At 40.2% G+C, this 26,280-nt stretch overlaps 1 protein-coding gene across 1 annotated transcript in view; it reads right to left on the bottom strand.

The window, feature by feature from the left end:
• vps8 (VPS8 subunit of CORVET complex) overlaps window positions 1-26,280 on the bottom strand; it is an 893,492-nt gene that overhangs the window by 551,572 nt on the left and 315,640 nt on the right. Inside the window, exons 14-16 of the mRNA XM_051931263.1 lie at window positions 24,426-24,596; window positions 6,295-6,369; window positions 5,269-5,304 (exon numbers count right to left, since the gene is read on the bottom strand). Coding sequence (XP_051787223.1) covers window positions 5,269-5,304; window positions 6,295-6,369; window positions 24,426-24,596 — 282 coding nt within the window. The remainder of the gene's footprint in view (window positions 1-5,268; window positions 5,305-6,294; window positions 6,370-24,425; window positions 24,597-26,280) is intronic.

The following is a 26,280-nucleotide window of genomic DNA, read 5'->3' as shown; positions in this document are numbered from 1 at the left end:
CTAATACAGATCAATAAGAAAAATTCAATTCAGCTTTTCAATTTATTCTTAAATATGTAAATAATATATACTAGCCAACCCACGACGTAGCATAAGCCGCATAATCAGGCCGCTTTTTTAATGATTTTTAAGCACAGGGAAAAAATTAACATTTGAAAAATCGGTAATGTAATAAACCACCAAGAAAAGTAACATTGTAACAATGCACGGTACGAACCAACATACAATTGTCCGTGACTGAAAACTGGAGGACCGCCGTCGCACCTTCTCCTCCCGCTTGGGCGCGGAGGGCAGAAATGGAGGAGAGGGGAAGGACGTCCGTTCCACCCCCTCCGTCATGCTAGTTCAGTATGCACTGCCTGCTCATGTGCCCACCCCCAACTTGTCGTTTTCGTCTTTGCACAGTCTACATGCACCTGTGAGTCACGTTGACTGTTCATTTTCCAAACAGCACCTCATTCGCTTTTGTCTCTGGTACAGTCCAAATGCATCTCTGCGCCACGTAGACTTTTCATTGTTCTTTGCGGTTCTGGCTGCTTTTCTATATATAATCCACCAAGTCACATCGACCATGGTAGTAGCGGGTTGGGGGGTGTACAAAGGGCAGGGATGTAATCAGTGTGAGCATATGACCCGCACTTACTGGGGACTAGCAAAATACCCGCGCTTCGCAGCGGAGAAGTAGTGTGTTAAAGAGGTTATGAAAAAGTAAAGGAAACATTTTAAAAATAACGTAACATGATTGTCAATGTAATTGTGTTGTCATTGTTATGAGTGTTGCTGTCATATATATATACATATACAGATATACACACACATATACACACATATACAGATATATTATATATACATATACACATATATTTTTTATATATATATACATATATATATATATATATATATATATATATATACACATACATACATACATATACACACATAGATGCACTTACAATAACATAGAAATCAATATAAACAACATTAACATCATTATCATATGAGAATATGAAGTAATATATAAGAAGCACATTTCATATAAATATAAATTATTAAACAGTAAAATCTTCTTCAATAATTTGCTACCGTGGCTTTTCGTTGGTCTGTCCAGGATTTTAAATCACATGTAGCTTGCAAACCGTTTCACCTATTGACTTGAAATGTGGTACACATATAATACGTCACGTCTGCTATCCGCTTTATGGGTGATGAATGTATTACTCTTTTTATGTTTATTTTATTTTAGAATCAACTCCTATCTGCGCACACCAGGGCGGCCGTGGGCAGATGCGTATGGTGTATTCACTCCATGTTATCGTGCATTGCGCTGTCACTGGTATTTTCATAAAAGAATTTGAACAATATATAAGAAGCGTATAAATTATTAAACAGTAAAACATTAACATTTAAGAAGTAAAGTTACATTGAGTACTACTGCAGTGCCTTCGGGTATACCTCATTTTTTCTTTGCCCATTACATGCTTAAATGTATACATTTTTTGGTGTACCTACCCGAGAACACGCGACATATAACCGACCGTGGGAGAAGCATGGATTTTAAACACGCGTTGAGTTCATCTGCTGGTCTCCCTCGTGGAATAACTGGTAATGTTTGAGTAAAATCTACAGCGAGTAAAACGACATTACCTCCTTTTTTTTTTTTACGATCTCTGAGATCTTGCTTTTTTCGGTTCAAGGCTTCATAAGCTCTTTTATGTTCAATGTTGTACTTAATAAGTACTAATTATCCCAAACCATCATCTTTGAATGTTGCAAGACTTTCGCCTTGTATGTAGATCGGGGTAATTACATTCATTGCATTCCTAGTCTGAATCACAATCTGATTGTATGGGTGGTTACCTGGCACTGTAGGGTTGCCACCCGTCCTTTAAAATACGGAATCGTGCCGCGTTTCAGAATGAAATTGCGCGTCCCGTTTTGAATCAATACTGGACGGGATTTATCCCGTATTTTTTTATCATTTTTTTTTTAAAGCAGCGTCTCATGCAAATCATCCCACACGCATTTTATGAAGCTGCCTCCTTTCCTACTTTTGATTGGGTAATACTTGATGTCATCGTTAGTTTGATTGGTGTTTTTAACTGTCCAGTGAGGAGGGCGTGTCTTTTAAGTACAGTCTGCAAAGTGTTGGCACTGAGATGTTGCGTCAGCGCCATAGTTGAAGCCCCTAACGTTGCGGTCAGCAAGTCGGCTAACATCCGCCATGTGCCGTCTTTCAGTTGCGAGAAGCAGATCATAGAATGGTTGAAACTGTTGCCCCTAACGTTGCGCCACGGCGTGTGCTTCGTTTATACCTCGTGTCTTCTCATTAAACTTTTATCTCGCGAATATGTTATTGCAATCCGCATTAATTTAAACTTACGTTTTACACCGTGCTTTGTTTCCCTTATGAACACGCTTGTATGCTTAACTCGCTCCGTTCTCAATTGTTTAATTAATTTTTTGCTCTTCGCTGTTTGCGGCTGTTCCTCCATTTCCCCCTACTTCGTTCTTTTATCTCGCGAATATGTTATTGCAATCCTTAACGGGAGCGTTTCAATAAACTGATTGAAAATAGTTTTGCATTTACCTTTTTAGTAAAAGGCGAGCTTTTAAGCCTGAGAAATCACCCCGTAAATGCACACGTTTAATTGGACATGTGTTAATATGTATGGTTACACAGTATTAAAAGACAGTGAACAACGTCAGTTACCTTTCTTCCCGCGTTTGATAAAAGGTGAGCTTTTAAGCCTCAGAAATCACCCCGTAAATGCACACGTTTAATTGCACGTGTTAATATGTATGCTCACACAGTATTAAAAGACAGTCAAAAATTAACGTAACTTACCTTCGTTCCCGCATGTGACTCGTGCTGTAAATGTCTTCCTTGTTTTTAGTTCACGTGATTACGTAGGAGGCGTGATGACGCGATACGTGACTCCGCCTCCTCCATTACAGTGTATGGACAAAAAATATGTTCCAGTTATGACCATTACGCTTTGAATTTCGAAATGAAACCTGCCTAACTTTTGTAAGTAAGCTGTAAGGAATGAGCCTGCCAAATTTCAGCCTTCCACCTACACGGGAAGTTGGAGAATTAGTGATGAGTGAGTCAGTGAGTGAGTCAGTCAGTTAGTGAGGGCTTTGCCTTTTATTATTATAGATTCCTCGTCCGTGGGGAACATTTGCAAGCCCCGGTTTCCAGCACGAATGGGGTTCAACGGCTTACCCACGCCTCTCTGCGCCAGGTAGACACACATTGATCCATTCAGTGTAGCGCGCGTGCAGTTACCTGATGCAGGAATATGTATAACATTGAAAGAAGTGTTGTTTCCATGAAATACATTTGAAGCGGTGGCAATGGAAGGCAAATGAACAGTAAACATGGCTCACAGCTGGATTGACGCCGTTTTTTGTGTCACTCGACCATGGTAGTAGCGGTGGGGGGGGGGGGGGTTGGGGGGGATATGTGTACAAAGGGCAGGGACATAATCAGTGCGAGCGTATGACCCGCACTTACTGGGAATTCCTCGTTTGTGGGGAACAATTGCAAGCCCCGGTCCCCAGCACGAATGGGGTTCAACGGCTTACCCAAGCCTCTCTGCGCCGGGCAGACAAACATTGATCCATTCAGTGTAGCGCACGTGCAGTTACCTGATGCAGGAATCTGTATAACATTGAAAGAAGTGTTGTTTCCATGAAATACATTTGAAGCGGTGGCAATGGAAGGCAAATGAACAGTAAACATGGCTCACAGCTGGATTGATGCCGTGTTTTGTATCACCCGACCATGGTAGTAGCAAGGGGGGCGGGGTGAACAAAGGGCAGGGTTGTAATCAGTGTGAGCGTATGACCTGCACTTACTGGGAATTCCTCGTTCGTGGGGAGCAAATGCAAGCCCCGGTTTCCAGCACGAATGGGGTTCAACGGCTCCCCGTTGCAGTTACCTGATGCAGGAATCTGTATAACATTGAAAGAAGTGTTGTTTTCATGAAATACATTTGAAGCGGTTTCTGGGCGGGGCTTCGTTGTTTCTTTCCCATGGTTTTCGATGGTGGACGCGGTTGGGTGTCGTAACCGAAAAGAATAATGAAAAGTCAACGTGGCTCAGAGGTGCATGTGGACTCCTAGCACAGACGAAAATGACTTACGGGGTGGTCAGTGAGTTGCAGCATCCAGGCACATGAGCAGGCAGTGTGAATGCCTAGAGAGCGAGGGTGGACGCGGGCCGGGGAATAAGGAGTGTTGGTGGGCGGGGAAACGTTTTCTGTGTTCGTGCAGGACCATCTAAGAAGACGCATGTTTGTCGCGGATGCGGGCCGGGGAATAAGGAGTGTTGGTGGGCGAGGAAATGTTTTCCGTGCTCCTGCAGGACCATCTAAGAAGACGCATGTTTGTCGCAGATGCGAATTGCTGTATGCAGCATGTAAAACAGTTTGCAATGGTGCACACGGTCGTGCATCGTAACTGAAAAGTCAACATGGCTCAGAGATGCATGTGGACTGTAGCTCAAACAAACATAAATGACGGCGTGTTTTCCGAGGCGTCGCGTCCGAGTTGGTGGGCGTGGCTCTGCGAGTTGTCGTCGTATCCAATGGTCTTAGAGTTGGTGGGCGTGGCTGTCTTGCGTGCTTTCCATGGGTGGCTACTTGTTGGCGGCTTAGTGAATTATATACTGTGGCCGTGGCTGTCTTGTGTGCTTTCCATGGGTGGCTACTTGTTGGCAGCTTAGTGAATTATATATATAGATATGTAATAAAGCTTAAGTATTTTTTTTCCATAATTTTCTGAAGCATCACTTGCCATATAGATTCTTTTGCTTTGTATTGGCGACTACAGAAAAATAACTAACAAAAACGGAGGAATCAAAACTATTGTTATTTATTTATTGATGATTGCATATATCACCAAAAGAATGGCAGCTGCTAAAAAGAAAAACAAGTAAATGTGTACCCCTAAACAGGCGGTCATAAACAAGTAACTCCCAAAGAAGCTGTCCAATAACCTTATAGTGACAGTGACTGCAAAATCTACTAATAACATGTACAAAACATCAGCAGGTGTTACCATATAATACTGGTAACATTTCTCAATGACCAGGTGAATTTTTGTTCATACACTGACTGTAAGAACTCAAAGCATAAATAAATATATTACAGAGAATTACATGAAGGAAGACTGTTTCACAAACTGCAACCGTTGTTAGTTAAAAAAATAAACAAATACTGTATATAGCTTGTACAACTACTTGGATCCTACAAGTTCCCTTACCTCTCTCCAGCTTCTGAGGGTCATAATATGGACTGACTGCAGAATGGAAAAAAAAAATCATAGCTTAAATAATAATACCAAAATTTGGAGAAAACCAATTTGTACAGTTGACAAAGCAAACACCATGAGCATTTCACCTTCTGCTGACAAAGCAAATACCAAGAGTATTTAACCAGTAAACTTATTTGTACAGAGGAAGCTTAGATAATGAAAGCATTATTCAGCTTCGACCTATTCCTCCACCCAGTATTTCCACTAGCTAGTATTTCCATTTTAGAATTCTGAAAAAAACACAATTATCATCATTACAAAGCAGTATTTAACATCCATTTTGCACCACTGTGTATTGCGAAATGTTAAAATACACTAAAATTTGTAGCAGCATAATCCTACTTCTCATCAGAAAATGTATCATATTATTTGTGTGAGATAAGAAAACCACATACCACCTCTTAATGTTCTGACAAGCATGAATATAAGCAGCTTGCAAAATTCATTGATCAGACATATATTAATATTTATGTAAAAATCAGCTTAATGTCAACCATTTCTATTCTGCCTTTAAGAATAACTAAAGAGCAAAAAATAAAATCTGACTTTAAGTCACCACTTAGCATTGCATATGTAAGAAAATCAAGGTAAGCATTAATGACAATGAATATAAGAATGTAGAGAGAGGATATCATAATGTATTGTTTTGCATAAAAATGACAGACTATTTTCTCAATCCAAGTGCAACAGTGCTCAGAGGTTTTACTCTCTTAATGAGTGACACTTCGTTCTCAATAGTCAATGAAATACTAATAAACACTTTATTGAAACAAATAAAGTGCTTAATTAATTCTGTCTTTGGAAATAATTCTGAACAAACTATTTGCTAAAAAGAACAATACAACCAATTCTTGAGGAGGACATGAACTATGTAGGTTGGATAAACAGAAAGACAGTCAACTGCATGTGACATCATTTTTACAATTTCAGTCTCACTACTTTAAGACTTCCTTTAGTGCATTTAAGCGTATATACCTTTGTTCCAAGGAACACAATTTGTCCTCCATAGCTGCACACCGATTCATAGCATGCTTTTTCACCGACTAATGCCTAGGAGACACATAAAAGCAAATAAAAATTACATATATTTTAATACATTGAATACTATCTCTTTTACTGTTCAAAAAAAAATGATACGCAGCCAAAAGATTCCCAAAGTATTATAATTTAGAATAAAAAGCAAACTGATATTAATGGAAGTGTTTCACACTCATTTTCAACATTTTGTCATATTTTTTCTAAAGAAATATCAACTTTACCAGGTATTTCAGCTGCTGGAGTATCCTGGAGGTACTATGCTTATATGTTTACATCATCTGCATGTTTTGGGAGTTGTATCAAAATAACTACGCTCTTTCAACAACAGATAGAACACTGAATTACATTTGTCAAAGATAATTTATTACTATTACCTAAATTGTGTTTCACAGCTAAAAGTCACTTCAAATACATTTAGTGGCCGAAATAGAAGTTTAACCACCTTCAAAAATGCTATGTGCAATATGGATAATGCCTCACACCAGTAGCTACTGTATGTTTTATACTTTTAGAGGCATGGCGTAAGGAGAATAAATGTCATGTTTGCACCCCCCATTGCTTATTTATTAAAAAACTTCTTAAAACTTATTAAAACCCGATAATTCTGGAAAACCAAGCTGAGACGGAAGAGAGCAAGATTCATCCAAAGAACTTTTCTTTTTTTAATTGTTGAAATTACACAACAAAGATAACAGCATTGCATGCAATCAAGTCAAACCTAACAAAATGGGATTCAACCCACACCCAAGAAAAAGAGATACTAAGGGCAATATCCTTTCCCCATCATACCCTAAAAATTCTGAAAGGAAGAGACTTCAAGATGTTTTTACATTTTCTTATGATGCCATCAGAGTCTTCAACACTGATCAGTATTTCTACTGTAATCAAAATTGCTAGGAGGGGTGGAAAGTTGGGTAGGTACTTTTAAGTAAAATTTCTAAATTAAAAATCGTGGAAATATTATGCTGCTGGGAAGTTAAATTTGAAGCATAATCTTCTTATACTGTATAATACGTTACCATGGCTGTTCATTAGCCTGTCCAGGATTTTAAATCACCTGTAGCTCGCAAACCATTTGACTTATTGACCTGAAATTTGGTACACATATACTACGTGACATCTAATGTCCGCTTACGGTGTAAGGATTTTTATTACTCTTTTTATTTTTATTTTATTTTATTGCAGAATCAACTCTCAGCAACACACAGCAATGTGTCCGTGTGTCGCATGTGTATGGGCACCTTTCTCATCCCTACCACTTTTGCCGTCACATCCCATACCTCTTCATTTCTTAAATTATTCTTGAGGCAGATTGAACACTTACGTGCCAGCTTAAGTGAAAATTGAAGGAAAAAGTACTAAGTAACTGCAACACAAAAACTGACTTAATCATTTTTAATGCGAGAGAAGAGAAGAAGCGGGCCGCTACACTTTAGAAGACAAGAGCTACTCAGGAAGCAACCAGCACATTCAATCTCTGAGCAAACGAATGCTAAACGTGCAGAAAAAGAATATGAAAACTATGAGTCAAGTGTATTCACTGCACGTTATCGTGCAGAACGCCGTTACTGGTTGTTAGTAAGATGCAAAAACACTATCTATATACAGTTCTCCAAGTGTTTTAATCTCAGACATTTTCCAAAAATTAAAATGTGTTGGCATCTAGAATTCCAGATAAATGAGGTTATAATTGAGTCTAATTTCTCAAAGAATGATTTGTTAATATATAGAGTAATGCTCTGAAATAGAAAAAGAAGCTTGGGAAGGATGTTCATCTTGACAGTATTGATTCTCCCTGCTAATGTGAGATGGAGGGTAGACCATCTATTCACATCTTGTTTGATTTTTTCTCCATGCTGATAGGAAAACTGGTGAAAAAGAGCTTGTATTTACTTGTGATGTTTAGCCATTTATATTTATATTTTTCTGATAATATAAATAGATAGATGTTCAGTGTAACATTCTGTGCTAGAGTTTCCACTGGAAAAGCACTTTTATTCAAATTGCTTTTAAGTCCAGAATCTTTCCAAAGTCTGCTAGTACACTAAGAACTTCTGGTAAAGATGTTTGTGAACGTGAAATATACAGTACCATATCATCTGCATGCAGAGGTGTATATATATATATATATATATATATATATATATATATATATATATATTGTGAGGGATGGCCGGCCATTTACCCCGGCCAATACCCCCAGGCCGCTAGATGGAGCCCTCCCTGTAGCATGGAAGTGCCCCGAAGACCAGCAGGGAATTATGGACAATGGAGTTTTACTTTACAGTCCTGCTGGATATCACAGGGGCCAACAGATGACGCTGCAGGAAGGCCCAGTGTTGTTTGTGCCCTATAACCCGGAAGTTCGTCGTAGGCAAATTCTGGGTTGAAGAAAAGGACTTTTTATCTGACCTGGAAGTGATAAGAAATCACATGGACTGTAGGGAAACACTTCCGGGTCAGGGGATATAAAAGGACGATGGGAAATCCCAGACATTGAGCTGAGCTGGGTGGAAGGGTGGCAACGCGTCTGGGAGTGGAGGATTGAGTTGATTATTATTTGATTATTGATTTATTATTGAGTATTGTGGAGAGGAGGGTGCTTTGTGCACAATTATTATTATTATTATTAATAAACCATTATTTGGACTTTTATCTGGTGTCTGACGTCTAGTCTGAGGGTTCAAGGGGTCACGGAGACCTTAATCTGTCACAATATATATATATATATATATATATATATATATATATATATACACACAGTTACTGTAGGTCCATAAATATTTGGACAGAGACAACTTTTTTCTAATGTTGTTTCTGTACATTACCACAATGAATTTTAAACGAAACAACTCAGATGCAGTTGAAGTGCAGACTTTCAGATTTTATTCAGTGGGGTGAACAGAACGATTGCATAAAAATGTGAGGTAACTAAAGCATTTTTTTAACACAATCCCTTATTTTCAGGGGCTCAAAAGTAATTGGACAATTGACTCAAAGGCTATTTCATGGGCAGGTGTGGGCAAGTCCGTCGTTATGTCATTATCAATTAAGCAGACAAAAGGCCTGGAGTTAATTTGAGGTGTGGTGCTTGCATGTGGAAGATTTTGCTGTGAACAGACAACATGCGGTCTCCATGCAGGTGAAAGAAGCCATCCTTAAGCTGCAAAAACAGAAAAAAACCCATCCGAGAAATTGCTACAATATTACGAGTGGCAAAATCTACAGTTTGGTACATCCTGAGAAAGAAAGCAAGCACTGGTGAACTAAGCAACGCAAAAAGACCTGGACATCCACGGAAGACAACAGTGGTGGATGATCGCAGAATCATTTCCACAGTGAAGAGAGACCCCTTCACAACAGCCAACCAAGTGAACAACACAACAGCCAACCAAGTGAACAACACTCTCCAGGGGGTAGGCGTATCGATATCCAAGTCTACCATAAAAAGAAGAATGCATGAAAGTAAATACAGAGAGTGCACTGTAAGGTGCAAGCCACTCATAAGCCTCAAGAATAGAAAGGCTAGATTGGACTTTACTAAAGAACATCTAAAAAAAGCCAGCACAGTTCTGGAAAAACATTCTTTGGACATATGAAACCAAGATCAACCTCTCCCAGAATGATGGCAAGAAAAAAGTATGGAGAAGGCGTGGAACAGCTCATTATCCAAAGCATACCACATCATCTGTAAAACACGGTGGAGGCAGTGTGATGGCTTGGGCGTGCATGGCTGCCAGTGGCACTGGGACACTAGTGTTTATTGATGATGTGACACAGGACAGAAGCAGCCGAATGAATTCTGAGGTGTTCAGAGACATACCGTCTGTTCAAATCCAGCTAAATGCAGTCAAATTGATTGGGCGGCGTTTCATGATACAGATGGACAATGACCCAAAACATACAGCCAAAGCAACCCAGGAGTTTATGAAAGCAAAGAAGTGGAAAATTCTTGAATGGCCAAGTCAGTCACCTGATCTTAACCCAATTGAGCATGCATTTCACTTGTTGAAGACTAAACTTCAGACAGAAAGGCCCACAAACAAAAAGCAACTGAAAGCCGCTACAATAAAGGCCTGGCAGAGCATTAAAAAGAAGGAAACCCAGCATCTGGTGATGCCCATGAGTTTAAGACTTCAGACTGTCATTGCCAGCAAAAGGTTTTCAACCAAGTATTAGAAATCAACATTTTATTTCCAGTTATTTAATTTGTCCAATTACTTTTGAGCCCCTGAAATGAAGGGATTGTGTTAAAAAAATGCTTTAGTTGCCTCACATTTTTATGCAATCATGTTGTTCACCCCACTGAATTAAATCTGAAAGTCTGCACTTCAACTGCATCTGAGTTGTTTCATCCATCCATCCATTTTCCAACCCGCTGAATCCGAACATAGGGTCACGGGGGTCTTCATTTAAAATTCATTGTGGTAATGTACAGAACCAAAATTAGAAAAAGTTGTCTCTGTCCAAATATTTATGGACCTAACTGTATGTATATATATATATACATATATATATACATATATACATATATATACATATATATATACATACATATATACATATATATACATACATATATACATATATATACATACATATATACATATATATACATACATATATACATATATATACATACATATATACATATATATACATACATATATACATATATATACATACATATATACATACATATACATATATATACATACATATATACATACATATACATATATATACATACATATATACATATACATATATATATATATATACATACATATATACATATATATACATACATATATACATATATATACATACATATATACATATATATACATACATATATACATATATATACATACATATATACATATATATACATACATATATACATATATATATATATACACACACACACAAGGGGGCTCCGCCCCCTGCTCGCTTCGCTCGCCTACCCCCGATGTTTTGAACACGTGCCCGCTGGGTAGCCACGTGTGAGGATGACGCACGTTTAATACGGAGAGCTCGCCCGTGTCACTCTGGGGCTCTCCACTGTTAACACGGAGCCCCGTACGTACCTGATTATATTTTCCCTTTATCGAGTAATAATTTGCATTTGTTTGCGATACTGTGATGTTTATCGTAATGTTAATAATGCATAACTGTAATGTGATTCACCTATGCCGTATAGATTGGATGTGTGAGGATGACGTATGTTTAATACGGAGCGTTCGCCCGGGTCACTGTGGGTCTCTGCACTGTTAAAACGAAGCTGTATCCGAACTATTATGTGGTGCATTGTGGAGCACGGCGGACTCTGTAGTGTTTCCCGTTTCACTTCGTATATCGTTTAGTCGAGCTGTTTCTTTTTGGAGGAGTGTCTGCCTGGTTTGCGTCATTTCAGACGCACGTTGTAGGCACTTGCGTTCATTAATTATATGCAGGCAGGCGCGTGTTTGTATCTCGGTAACTCGAGCTGTGTCGTGTTGAACCCGTGCCTGCTTTGCCTATGCAGTTTGAGACGCGCGTTGTAGGAGTCCATGTTCATTAGATCTACGCATTAGTGCCACTCACAATATGGCAGCCACGGCTGCGCATTCCGTATTATGTCGGTTCTTACCATGCTGTGTAGGCGCATTTGCCTTTTGTACTTTACTGGGTTTTGTGACGCCCGATGTAGGCGCCTGAACCTTCAGGGTCCGTATCCACTGTGTGGTGTGGACGTTTAACTGTCGTTGGTTCTGCCTTTATATTCTGTATCTCGGTGTGCATGTGTTTAGTGCCTAGGTTTTTTTGTAGCTGTTGCATTCCAGGTTTCATCATCTGTAACCCGCTCTCCATGTGTTCATAAAGGGATTAAAGAACGGGGACGAAGTTTTACTTTGTTTCCTACTCTGTGTTTTATTTCTGACCTCACTTTATCCTGCTTGCGGTATGTCAGACAGTTCGTAGTCTCTCTCGTTTTACTGTGGGGAGGGGGGTTTGCTTTGTAACCTGCTCTCGATGTGTTTGTCTCTGTGCTTTAACCTCTTTATGACGTTTTACTTTGTTTCCTACTCTGACGGTTCGTAGTCTGTCCAGTTTTTTCTTTAATCCCTTTATGAAGTTTTACTTTGTTTCCTACTCTGTGTTTTATTTCTGACCTCGCTTTATCCTGCTTGCGGCATGTCAGACGGTTCGTAGTCTCTGTCATTGTACTCTGGGGAAGGGGGCTTTCATGTGTTTGTCCCTGTTCTTTATCCTCTTTATCAGGTTTTACTTTGTTTCCTACTCTGACGGTTCGTAATCTGTCCCGTTTTGCTCTGTTGCGGTGGGGGGGGAGGCTTTGTGTGGCGCCTGCGCACGTGCGTAGTCTCTCCCGTTTCACTATGGGGGGGGGGGGGGGGGGGCTTTGTGTGGCGCTTGCGCACTATGTCTTTTGCGTCCATGGGCACGACCCTGCGTCCATATCCGGTTTACCATTCTCGTTTAGTAATTATATATATATAGATATATATATAGATATGTATATATATATAGATATAGATATATATATAGATATAGATATAGATATAGATATATATATATATATAGATATAGATATAGATATAGATATAGATATAGATATATAGATATAGATATAGATATATATATAGATATAGATATATATATAGATAGATATATATATATACAGTGGTGTGAAAAACTATTTGCCCCCTTCCTGATTTCTTATTCTTTTGCATGTTTGTCACACAAAATGTTTCTGATCATCAAACACATTTAACCATTACTCAAATATAACACAAGTAAACACAAAATGCAGTTTTTAAAATGATGGTGTTTATTATTTAGGGAGAAAAAAAATCCAAACCTACAAAGCCCTGTGTGAAAAAGTAATTGCCCCCTTGTTAAAAAATAACCTAACTGTGGTGTATCACACCTGAGTTCAATTTCCGTAGCCACCCCCAGGCCTGATTACTGCCACACCTGTTTCAATCAAGAAATCACTTAAATAGGAGCTGCCTGACACAGAGAAGTAGACCAAAAGCACCTCAAAAGCTAGACATCATGCCAAGATCCAAAGAAATTCAGGAACAAATGAGAACAGAAGTAATTGAGATCTATCAGTCTGGTAAAGGTTATAAAGCCATTTCTAAAGCTTTGGGACTCCAGCGAACCACAGTGAGAGTCATTATCCACAAATGGCAAAAACATGGAACAGTGGTGAACCTTCCCAGGAGTGGCCGGCCGACCAAAATTACCCCAAGAGCGCAGAGACGACTCATCCGAGAGGTCACAAAAGACCCCAGGACAACGTCTAAAGAACTGCAGGCCTCACTTGCCTCAATTAAGGTCAGTGTTCACGACTCCACCATAAGAAAGAGACTGGGCAAAAACGGCCTGCATGGCAGATTTCCAAGACGCAAACCACTGTTAAGCAAAAAGAACATTAGGGCTTGTCTCAATTTTGCTAAGAAACATCTCAATGATTGCCAAGACTTTTGGGAAAATACCTTGTGGACTGATGAGTCAAAAGTTGAACTTTTTGGAAGGCAAATGTCCCGTTACATCTGGCGTAAAAGGAACACAGCATTTCAGAAAAAGAACATCATACCAACAGTAAAATATGGTGGTGGTAGTGTGATGGTCTGGGGTTGTTTTGCTGCTTCAGGACCTGGAAGGCTTGCTGTGATAGATGGAACCATGAATTCTACTGTCTACCAAAAAATCCTGAAGGAGAATGTCCGGCCATCTGTTCATCAACTCAAGCTGAAGCGATCTTGGGTGCTGCAACAGGACAATGACCCAAAACACACCAGCAAATCCACCTCTGAATGGCTGAAGAAAAACAAAATGAAGACTTTGGAGTGGCCTAGTCAAAGTCCTGACCTGAATCCAATTGAGATGCTATGGCATGACCTTAAAAAGGCGGTTCATGCTAGAAAACCCTCAAATAAAGCTGAATTACAACAATTTTGCAAAGATGAGTGGGCCAAGATTCCTCCAGAGCGCTGTAAAAGACTCATTGCAAGTTATCGCAAACGCTTGATTGCAGTTATTGCTGCTAAGGGTGGCCCAACCAGTTATTAGGTTCAGGGGGCAATTACTTTTTCACACAGGGCCATGTAGGTTTGGATTTTTTTTTCTCCCTAAATAATAAAAACCACCATTTACAAACTGCATTTTGTGTTTACTTGTGTTATATCTGACTAATGGTTAAATGTGTTTGATGATCAGAAACATTTTGTGTGACAAACATGCAAAAGAATAAGAAATCAGGAAGGGGGCAAATAGTTTTTCACACCACTGTATATATATATATATATATATATATATATATATATATATATATATATAGATATAGTGAGAGAGAGAGAGAGAGAGAGAGAGAGAGAGAGAAGGTCATATTTGCAGCTGGAGATCCACAAAGGGAGAAAATGAATCACGTATCATAAAGTAGTTTTTATTCCTGAGCTTTCAGCCCCTACCAGGGGCCTTCATCAGAGGATAATGCTTAGACTTACAAGAATCAAAGGCAATATATAGCAAAAAATTATGTAGTGGAGGTGGGGAGGGGGTTAAGTCAGTGTGAAAGGGGGGGTTATTGCTTGTAAAGATTTTATTTTATTTATTATGAACATGTTCTTCTGAAGTTTGCATATGCTGGATTTATGTCCAAATGTCTGTTGATGGCGTTCTCATTTGATAGCCAAGATTCGGCCAGCACTTTTGGTACTGGCCTTAAATCTTACTTCTACATTGTCCCATTTAAATGTATGTCCTGTTGATTTAGTATGCGTGTAGATCAGTGATCGTGAGTCCTTTCTTCTGACGGCGTTGCGATGTTCATTGTATTCATGTTGCGATTCTTTTGGAAGTTTGTCCTATGTACAGTGCATCCGGAAAGTATTCACAGCGCATCACTTTTTCCACATTTTGTTATATTACAGCCTTATTCCAGAATGGATTAAATTCATTTTTTTCCTCAGAATTCTACACACAACACCCCATAATGACATCGTGAAAAAAGTTTACTTGAGGTTTTTGCAAATTTATTAAAAATAAAAAAACTGAGAAATCACATGTACATAAGTATTCACAGCCTTTGCCATGAAGCTCAAAATTGAGCTCAGGTGCATCCTGTTTCCCCTGATCATCCTTGAGATGTTTCTGCAGTTTAATTGGAGTCCACCTGTGGTAAATTCAGTTGACTGGACATGATTTGGAAAGGCACACAACTGTCTATATAAGGTCCCACATTTGACAGTTCATGTCAGAGCACAAACCAAGCATGAAGTCAAAGGAATTGTCTGTAGACCTCCGAGACAGGATTGTTTCGAGGCACATATCTGGGGAAAGTTACAGAAAAATTTCTGCTGCTTTGAAGGTGCCAATGAGCACAGTGGCCTCCATCATCCATAAGTGGAAGAAGTTCGAAACCACCAGGACTCTTCCTAGAGCTGGCTGGCAATCTAAACTGAGCGATAGAGGGAGAAGGGCCTTAGTCAGGGAGGTGACCAAGAACCCGATGGTCACTCTGACAGAGCTCCAGAGGTCCTCTGTGGGGAGAGGAGAACCTTCCAGAAGGACAACCATCTCTGCAGCAATCCACCAATCAGGCCTGTATGGTAGAGTGGCCAGACAGAAGCCACTCCTTAGTAAAAGGCACATGGCAGCCCACCTGGAGTTTGCCAAAAGGCACCTGAAGGACTCTCAGACCATGAGAAAGAAAATTCTCTGGTCTGATGAGACAAAGATTGAACTCTTCGGTGTGAATGCCAGGCGTCACGTTTGGAGGAAACCTGGCACCATCCCTACAGTGAAGCATGGTGGTGGCAGCATCATGCTGTGGGGATGTTTTTCAGCGGCAGGAACTGGGAGACTAGTCAGGATAAAGGGAAAGATGACTGCAGCAATGTACAGAGACATCCTGGATGAAAACCTGCTCCAGAGCGCTCTTGACCTCAGACTGGGGCGACGGTTCATCTTTCAGCAGGACAACGACCCTAAGCACACAGCCAAGATATCAAAGGAGTGGCTTCAGGACAACTGTGAATGTCCTTGAGTGGCCCAGCCAGAGCCCAGACTTGAATCCAACTGAACATCTCTGGAGAGATCTTAAAATGGCTGTGCACCGACGCTTCCCATCCAACCTGATGGAGCTTGAGAGGTGCTGCAAAGAGGAATTGGCGAAACTGGCCAAGGATAGGTGTGCCAAGCTTGTGGCATCATATTCAACAAGACTTGAGGCTGTAATGGCTGCCAAAGGTGCATCGACAAAGTATTGAGCAAAGGCTGTGAATACTTATGTACTTGTGATTTCTCAGTTTTTTTATTTTTAATAAATTTGCAAAAACCTCAAGTAAACTTTTTTCACATTGTCATTATGGGGTGTTGTCTGCAGAATTCGCTCGCTCTTTTGTCATGCAACAAAAACAGAAGGGCATTTTGCGGAAAACGTGCCCTAAACTCTTCCTATACAATCACAACGCGCGTCGTACACGGGGCAAAGTTTTTTCGTGATTTTCTTTGTAAAAATTAGGGTGCGCGTCTTGCACGAGTAAATATGGTATATATTATAGGAAGTTGAGAAACTAATCGAGCCCGTACGAAGTTTCTTGCAGGTCCTGACGAGCATTGAGATGATCGTCGGGGACTTGGGAGCAGCAGCCGAAGCGTCTTTAAGAAAGGTGGAAGATTACCTGCGGCAGTTTGATCAGGAGCCTCCCATATTACTTGATTTGCCGGTACAGGTGAGTAATACTGGTACCTATATAATGGAATAAGGACGCAGAGTGACACGGGCCCACGTCTAATCCATAGCAGGTGCCAAGTAGCTGCGAGCCCTACAAGAGAGGTGGAAACGATGACCGTTGGCTTGGTGGAAGGGTCGATCGAGCCGGAGCAGCTGGATGTTGCTGTCTCCCGGAACGATCCGATCCTGAAGACACCGATGCCGGTCCTATTGAAATCAAAAGGGGTTCAAACAGTGAAGGTTCTCTCTCTGGCTAATAGAGAGACTCAGACTGTAAATAAACCCCAGATTAAACGGGAGATCCCAAATGAGAAACGGGGGTCTCCTGACAAAATAGAAAAGGGACTTGAAAGCTCAAGGCCGGCCGTGGAAATCTCCTCAGCTAATAATGGGGCGGAGCCCGAGGTTCCGAAATGCTTCCAATCTCGCAGAGGAATACAAACGGGGGCGGCGGCTGTGCTACGTATGCCGCCGGCCGGGCCACATTTGGCGAAGTTGTCCTCGGGGGCCAGGGGATAAGATGACTCAGGACAGTGCCAAGGCCCGACCAGTAACACCTCCTGGAGGAAGACGTCCCTTGCGGGGCTGGCCGCTTCGAACCATGGTTCTTCGCTGGGGGGAGAGTACTGTGGGATATGGCCGGCCTTTCATTCCGGCCAATACCCCCAGGCCGCCAGGTGGAGCCCTGCATGCAACATAGAGGTGCCCCGAGTTCCAGCAGGGCATCATGGACAGTGGAGTTTTTCATCACAGCCCTGCTGGATACCATGGGGGCCTCCAGGGGACGCTGCAGGAAGGCCCAGAGACTTTGGTTTCACCTATAACCCGGAAGTACGTCTTAGTCACGGCGACAGAGGGAATGGCGTACTTCCGGGATAAAGAAGAAGAGTTTTTACCTGACCCTGAAGTGTTGGATAATCACATTGACTGAGGGTTCAGAAGCACTTCCAGGTCAAGGACTCTAAAGGACTGTGAGAGATCCCAGACGGGCGAGTGTGTTGTTTATGGTTTATTGAGTATTGTGGAGTTTAGGGTGCTTTGTGCACAGCATTATTATAATAAATAATTATTGGACTTTTTACCTGGTGTCTGACACATTGTCTGAGGGTTCAAGGGAGTGAGAGCGCCCCCTGTCACCATATATATATTGTAATAATGAGACAGGAAACGTACAAAGGTTTGGGGTTTCCGGCCCCGTACACTGTACAGAAATTATTAATAAACAAAAAATACGGTCAATGTTTTGACATCTGGCCATTACAAAGAACCCTGTCCTTTTGCATAGGGGGAACTTAAATAAGGTGGGACCGGAAACTGGTAACTGGAATGCTGGGAGGAACCGAAGTGGTTTATGGGAGCTGTGACGTCATCGAGGCGAGACCAGAGGAAGGGATGGAATGCGGAAGTAGCAGAGCGTGGTTTTAGTGCGTCCAGGATAGAGTTATGGCGGTGCTGTTTCTGATTTTCTGTGGGAACAAGAGAAAGAAAGGTTAGTACCCCGCCTTAATCCCCTGGCAGGATGTGTTATGCTGCTCATCGGGTTTTTCCGCAGCTCCCCAAGCGCATGTGCGTGACAACAAATATATAAAAAAAATATATATATATATAAAATATATATAATATATAATACCAGTAAACCCCCGATTCTCTAAAGAATCGCAAATCCAAGAATGGCCATTACTTTCTGTTCCCTCCAATCTTTGTAGGGATGTAAGATCATGGAGGGTGGGAGCGTCGTGGGAAAGATTTCATTTAATGAAATAAATATATTTGTAGTAAAGATGTGTCTTTTTGGAGTCATGGCTCGTTTGGCTCCGGTGTTTGAGAAGCGCATTGTAGGCGCCTTCGTTCATTGTTTTTATCCATGCAGTCTCGTTTCTGTTTTTCTATGGGTGTGTTGTTAGCTAGAAGTCATTTGCTGTTAGGAATCATAATTGAACCCCTGACCGGAGGCACTGTGGAGTAAGCTGACTGCTGGCACTGTCAGTAGTCACCACTACCTCAAGTTTAAATACATACACATATACAGATAGACGCCACATTCACTGTGTTTCCCAGTAGACACGACACGTCAGCCTTATTGCGAGTGGCAAAAGTGCTATTTAAACTAATACAGGTAGACGTGGACACCGGGTTTTCTGATGAAAAAACAACGTTTAAAACAGTATCGTTTACATACAACAGATTTTGGCGAATCATTTAAATGCAGTTATTTATATCTATTTATACACTAATAATGGCAATTATTAAATAATAATAATTATAATTATTATTATTATTATTAACCATTCCTCCCATATAAGTAACATTTCGGGGACTGCCTTCTTCTATCTTCGACACATTTCCAGACTTTTTCCTGTTCTTACGCAACATAGTACTGAAGTATTGTTTAATGCCCGAGTCACGTCATGTATAGATTACTGTAATGGTATTCTATCTGGCATCCCACAAAAACTTATCAATAGCTTAGAACTTCTTCAAAATTCTGCTGCCAGGATAATATCCTGCTGTTGTAAATCCACTGAACATATTACACCTATTCTCTCTCAACTTCACTGGCTCCCAGTTAACTACAGAACACAATACTAAATACCGCTCTTAACATTTAAAGCTCTCCACAACTTCACTGATCTCCTCCAGACTTACACTCTTCTCGCTCACTCAGATCTTGTACTTTGAGAGTATTCAGTGTGGCAATATGGTGCAGCCTTAGTTTGTGGAAGACAGACACAACTAAAGACATGAGCGTAAAATGATGGTTGTCAATTTCAAACTGTGTTTCCTCAATGTGCTCCTTGAGAAAAAATATCATCAGGTTTGAGACATGTTAACAGCTAACAACAATCTACATAGTGACTAAATACGTTCAGCCAAAACGTTGTTTGGAGGCTCACTTGAGCACATAAATGCATAGCTTTGCTAGCTTAGCTAAAGTAAAGATTATAAAACGGGATTTTCTAACGGCCAAATATAACCAAAACAATTGTTCAGCCTTACCTATGAAATGTAATCCCCCGGAATCTGGTTTGGAGCATACAGCGGTTTGTACAATCCCAAGCAGCACATTATTCATTACTTCACTCCACAGCAGTGCCACTCACAATATGGCAGTGACGTTGACGTACGATTCTGATAGTCATGAGGTGTCTAGTTATGAATGTTTAAATATGTCACCATGGCAACTTGTTGACGAAGGTTTTATATGCGGTTTTCATTTAATTACATAAACCTAATCCATACAGGCTCGTTTTGTATTTCTGTTAGTTGAGCTCTTTCATTGTGGAGCCGTGACATCTTTATTTCTGGTGTGACTGAAGCGCGTCATAGGAGCCTCCGTGTATTGTTTTTATCCATGCGGTCTCGTCTTTGTTGTTCTGTGGCTGTGTCGTTAGGTAGAAGTCGTTTACTGTTAGGAAGCATACTCCAACTTACATACACTGACTGCTGGCACAGTGGATTAGAGCAGGTGTAGTTTGCAGGTTGTGGTGTTTGGGCGCCACGCACTGACTCTGGGAACTACGGGCTCGGTTGTGTATTACAAATCATTGAGCTCTTTCCATTTGGAGCCATGACTCCTTTGCCTCTGCTGAAACAGACCGCTGGCACAGTGGATTAGAGCAGATTTAGTTCACAGGTTGTGTTGTTTGGGCGCCACCTACTGACTTTGGGAAGCCGCTGGGTTTGACTCTGAGGCGCAGTGCGCATGCGGTGCGTGCGCCGTCTGTGCATAAATTAAACTGTGGTTTAGTAATATAGATATATTAATTAGGGCTGGGCAAGTTTTTTATTGCGTTAACGCAGATTTTGTTATTATTATTTTGAAAGCCTCAGTCTTGCTGGCGATTGATAGATTTCAGTGATCTTCTTGCTACAGCACTTTTCAACACACTTTTGCTAGAAGGAAAGTTAGCTTTGTTGATTTGACCTCGATTCCCTGCGCATGCATGAGTAGCAAAGGGCAAACCGCTTCTAAAATGGCATGTGGAGTGATACCAAAGTGAATGCTCAAAGCAAAATAATTCGTGGATGACTTTTTCGTATTATCACTGAATCGGACTCTGATTTGTCAGACTCTGATTTTGATGCAAGTGATCTGGAGATGTATATATTGAAAACGAAAGTGAGATACCGGCGTCTTCTGATCAGTCCCCAGCTGATCGTGGTGCTGAACATGTTTGTGTAGCTGATGCACCTATGGCAACGTTCGTCTGGGAGGACAGACACAATGACAGGAGGTACAAACCATATTGCTTCTCACTGCAACTGCCACCCCCGCACACCTGTCTCACAAAGACAGCAAGGCAGCCAGCCCACCGTGCATTCCTGCTTGCCATTGAACCACCCTCTGCGCAGCCGCTGCTGCCGCAAACTGCAAACAGGCACCAACAGCAAGCACAACAGGCAGCAACAGACATTTTATATTGGTTTGTGTGCTTTGTGCGCTTTTCAGAAAACTGAGTTTTTTGGAAAAAATATTAGCCCTCAAACAGTTGCTACTGAACATAGATTGTTTATACTGCTCCCTGGTAAAAGAAAAAGTTTCTGCTGGTATCTGTACAGATAAGAAAGAAAACAGATTTAGAAATGCTAACTTGCTGTTGTTCAGAAGGTGCCTGTTATAATGTTGTGATCATGACTCTGGACTCTGAGGGTAACTTGTGTTTCTATAACAAACTAGATAAAACGTTAACGCCCTGGCAGTGGCAAATAGCTTTGGTTTTATATTTGATTACATTAATGTTTAAGTTGAGATTTACAAGAAACATTTTAACTGCTACTATGTAAAGGGAATACTGCTGTTAAAAAGCACCTTATTTGTTTAAAGTGTTTGCAAACCAAATACACGCAATTACATAAGGAAGCACTTTCTCAATCCTTCTAGACAGAATTTTGAAGAGTATCTTAACATCATTATTCAGAAGAGAAATTGGTCTATATAATGCACACTGGCGTAAGTCATTATTTTCATTGGAAAGACAGTAATTAATGCTTGGTAAAAAGTTTGAGGTTTAATTTTGTTGTCCCTAGTTTCTATATAGATTGCTAATAACAATGGAGCTAACATAGTTCAAAAATTATTTTTTATAAAACTCCACTGGGTAGCCATCATGGTGTCGGCTACTTTCCTACTTTTCCTGATTTACCAAGACACAATATGACTCACGTTCATATTTTAAAGGATATTGGAATCATCTATTTAGCCCTTTTTTTGATTCTTCGGGAGAACTAAAGATATAGAATTGGCAAGTAACAATCACTTTCAGTTTAGCTGGAAACAAGGGCCATATCTTATTTCAGCTTTGCATAAGCACTGTTTAATGCTGTAGAATACAGATTGTTTGGCAGCTGTTGAAGGAGAGAAATCTGAGAAAATACAAACACAGTTGTTTTCAAATATAATCTTCTGTTTCTGTTGGAGAATTAACATCAAATTTTCTTTGAGCCAAACTGCTGATCTAAGCACTTTGTCTGAGGGACGCCATGCATCTTTGTCACTGCAGCCAGTCTTACACATGTGATCTGACTGCACAATGATCTTTCTACCTTGCACTTCTCACAATTTTAAACTTAAAGAGTATAGACACAGCAGGTTGGTGTGCTTTTATTGACAACAAACCCTTTTATCAAGCACCACTGCAAAGTAGTGGCAAGTCTCTTATGCCTTAGAAAAAACAAACATCTGCTCTGTCAAAAGCTGACAGAAGGGGCATTTTAAAAATCAGAGTGAATAATTATCTGCATTATGATGCAGGTCACTTTGAGAAGAAAACAAACACTGGAATAATGGTGAATACTTATATAACAAGTCTCAGAATGAAAGTTCTCTATTAAAGCAATCGCTGAGACATACAAAGACAAATGTGAAATTTGTAGCCGTTTGAAAGTGAAACATCTGCTGTTTTCCAATGGATAAAGCACCCAGGCTTTGAAACAAAGACGATCTTAGTGAAATGTGAAAACCTTTGTAACACTAGGAGTAAGCTGTGTAGCAGCCATTTGGAAAGTGAGGGAAACATAGAAAAACATGGAATACAGAATTTTAACAGGAAAACTGTGAACTTCAAGTATGACAGTAAGTACATGACTGACTTTATGCATCCTCTGTAAAATTTTGCCTTATTGTCAGTCTTGAGGATGATGAATGTGGGTGAAGGTCAGCATATGGAACTGTTTAGAATGTACATTGTTAAGGCTTAATTCATTTACCTTCATTGTGCATATCAGTCAAGGGGATTGGCTTTTCAAACAGAGGTCTTTTACACTGGAAAAATAATCTAATAAATCTGCTTTGCTTTGGAGAGTCTTAGCCTAATATTGGTACCGGTTCAATCGATACAGATGCATATACAGAGATGAACTTTCAGCCCAATACTGTATATCAGAGACTGATATTAGTTCCATTTTAGTTTCTACACATAACAATAAATCTTAACAGAAAACACTGCATTGCAGTTTTTATAAAACATTACATTTTTTGAAAGAGCTAAGGACACCTGCATGTCGATAACAAGTTCAAAGTGACAAGCAACACTCAGAATTCTGCACTTCTGTGGCATGTCATGAGGCTTGCATAAAAAAGATTAAAAAAAAATAATATTAATAATAATGAGAAATTAGGCAGATTATGCAACTGAGCTAAACTACAATAAAACAAAGTGAAGTGTCTCAAACCACTGAAAACCGTAAATTTGGCTTTAAACATGATGTGCCATCAAACAAATGTACAGACTAAATTTAGACAAGTATTTTCATCCTTCATAGCACAGACATCTCCTGAAAAAGGAGGGACTGTGAACAAGCTTCGTGTGTTTCACAAACAACTCCTTCAAAAAACACAAGTAGTTGTTACAAATTAGAAATCAGGTTCCCACACTGCACTTTGCATATACATATGAAATTCATTTCAGCTATAGCTTACTTTTGCTGTATGACTATTAAAGGAATAGTATAACAGATATAACCATGTCCTAGAAATAGTTTCCACAAAAATATACACTTATAAATGAATACTAATGGAATCAAAAAATGTCTGGCAGAGGAAAAAATATGCAAATGCCTCATAAGTTCTCAGGGCTGCATAAAACAAACCACTTCTGAGAAAGAAGGAATCTTGATGTTTTAAGCTATGCCAGACAGCAGCAATGCGCTGCATGGAGGTCAGGCATGTATGTAAAAAATTCAAAGTACTCTCTACAAGTCGGAGAAATACTGGTATTTTTAAAAATGTCCTTTGCTACCTTGAATTCTAATAAATCAATTTCCACTGGTATTAATTTGTTTTTAGAAATTGAAACACAGCAGTTTGAAACACAGATCTTACCAGTGCCTGGCTGACATTTCCACCCGTCGCCAAAGATTTGAAGTGACTGCTGTTATAGATGAGCTGGACTTCAGCAATGTCTAAGGTCTCCAGCTCTTCTTGACTTGGCCTGTCAATAACATGGATCTTCTCTGCACTATCCAGTAACACCAGAGTCCTAGTATTGATCCACTGTTTAAAAAAGGCACAAAGCTTACTTATAGAACAATTAAGGTGAAAATACTACACAGCACAACATGTTGAATCAACAATAATGTACAAGAGGGAGCTCAATACAGTCCTACTCACACTTACAATGTTACCCCTTTCATCTCAGCTGGGGAGCACTTAAAGATACCTTTCTTACTGAGCTGCATTTTACCAGGTTCTTTGCAAGTAAGCACATGTTAACATCATCAGTGATGATGATGATGATGTTATATCCAGGGTCAATGCCATGAAGAAGTATTAGCTTCTTGCCTGATTTCCATATTCATACATCTCGTTTCTGATCTCCAAACAAAATATATATATATATATATATGTGTGTGTGTGTGTGTGTAAATTATATTTTACACTATATGCATATAGTGCTAAAATAATTAAAGGAACACTTTTTAATCAGAGTATAGCATCAAGTCAATGAAACCTCTGGGCTATTGATCTGGTCAGTTAAGTAGCAGAGAGGGTTGTTAATCAATAGTTTCAGCTGCTTTGGTGTTAATGAAATTAACAATAGGTGCACTAGAGGGGCAACAATGAGACTACCTCCAAAACAGAAATGGTTTAACAGGTGGAGGCCACTGATATTTTTCCCTCATCTTTTCGGACTGTTTTTTCACTACGGTAAGTGTCACTACTGGTAGCATAACGCGATACCTGGACCCTACACAGGTTGCATAGGTAGTCCAACTTCTCCAGGATGGCACATCAATATATGCAATTGCCAGAAAGTTTGCTGTGTCTCCCAGCACAGTCTCAAGGGCATGGAGGAGATTCCAGGAGACAGGCAGTTACTCTAGGAGAGCTGGATAGGGCCGTAGAAGGTCCTTAACCCATCAGCAGGGCCGGTATCTGCTCCTTTGGGCAAGGATGAGCACTGTCAGAGCCCTACAAAATGACCTCTAGTAGGCCACTGGTGTGAATGTCTCTGACCAAACAATCAGAAACAGACTTAATGAGGGTGGCCTAAGGGCCCGACGTCCTCTAGTGTTCCTAACACATTACCCAGTCCCTATCAGTATAAATATCGAGCAGGATTTTGAAAAACTCCTGTGTTGCCTTAGCAGTATGTTTGGGATATTATCTTGTTGTAGGATTAGGAACTGTCCAATTAATTTGGAGGAATTTACTAGAACTTGAGCAAGCAAGATATTTCAATACACCTCAGAATTCACTGTGCAACTACTGTCAGCAGTTACACCATCAGTGAAGATAAGTGTGTCAGTACCTGTGGCAGCCATACATGCCTATGCCATAACATCCCCACCACCATGTTTAACAGAGGAGGTAGTATGCATCGGATCTTGGGCAGTTCCTTTTCATCTCCACACTTTGCTCTTGCCATCACTCAGATACACAATCATCTGTCTTTTCTGTTCCCAAGACCTTTTTCCAGAATTCTGCAGGCTCTTTTAAGTACTTTTTCACAAACTATAATCTGGCCATCCTGTTTTTGTGGCTAACTAGTGGTTAGCATCTTGCAGTGTGGCTTCTGCATATCTGTTCATTAAATCTTCTGCGGGTAGTAGTCTCTGACAAATACACATCTGCCTCCTGAGGACTGTTTCTGATCTGCAGGACAGGCATTTCATTTTTTTTTCTTTACCAGAGTCAGGATTCTTCTGTTATCAGCAGTGGAGGTCTTGGCCTACCA

The sequence above is a fragment of the Erpetoichthys calabaricus genome, chromosome 8 (assembly GCF_900747795.2).
Source record: "Erpetoichthys calabaricus chromosome 8, fErpCal1.3, whole genome shotgun sequence".
NCBI classification, from domain to species: Eukaryota; Metazoa; Chordata; class Cladistia; order Polypteriformes; family Polypteridae; genus Erpetoichthys; species Erpetoichthys calabaricus.
This window is presented reverse-complemented; position numbering and strand designations above follow the sequence as displayed.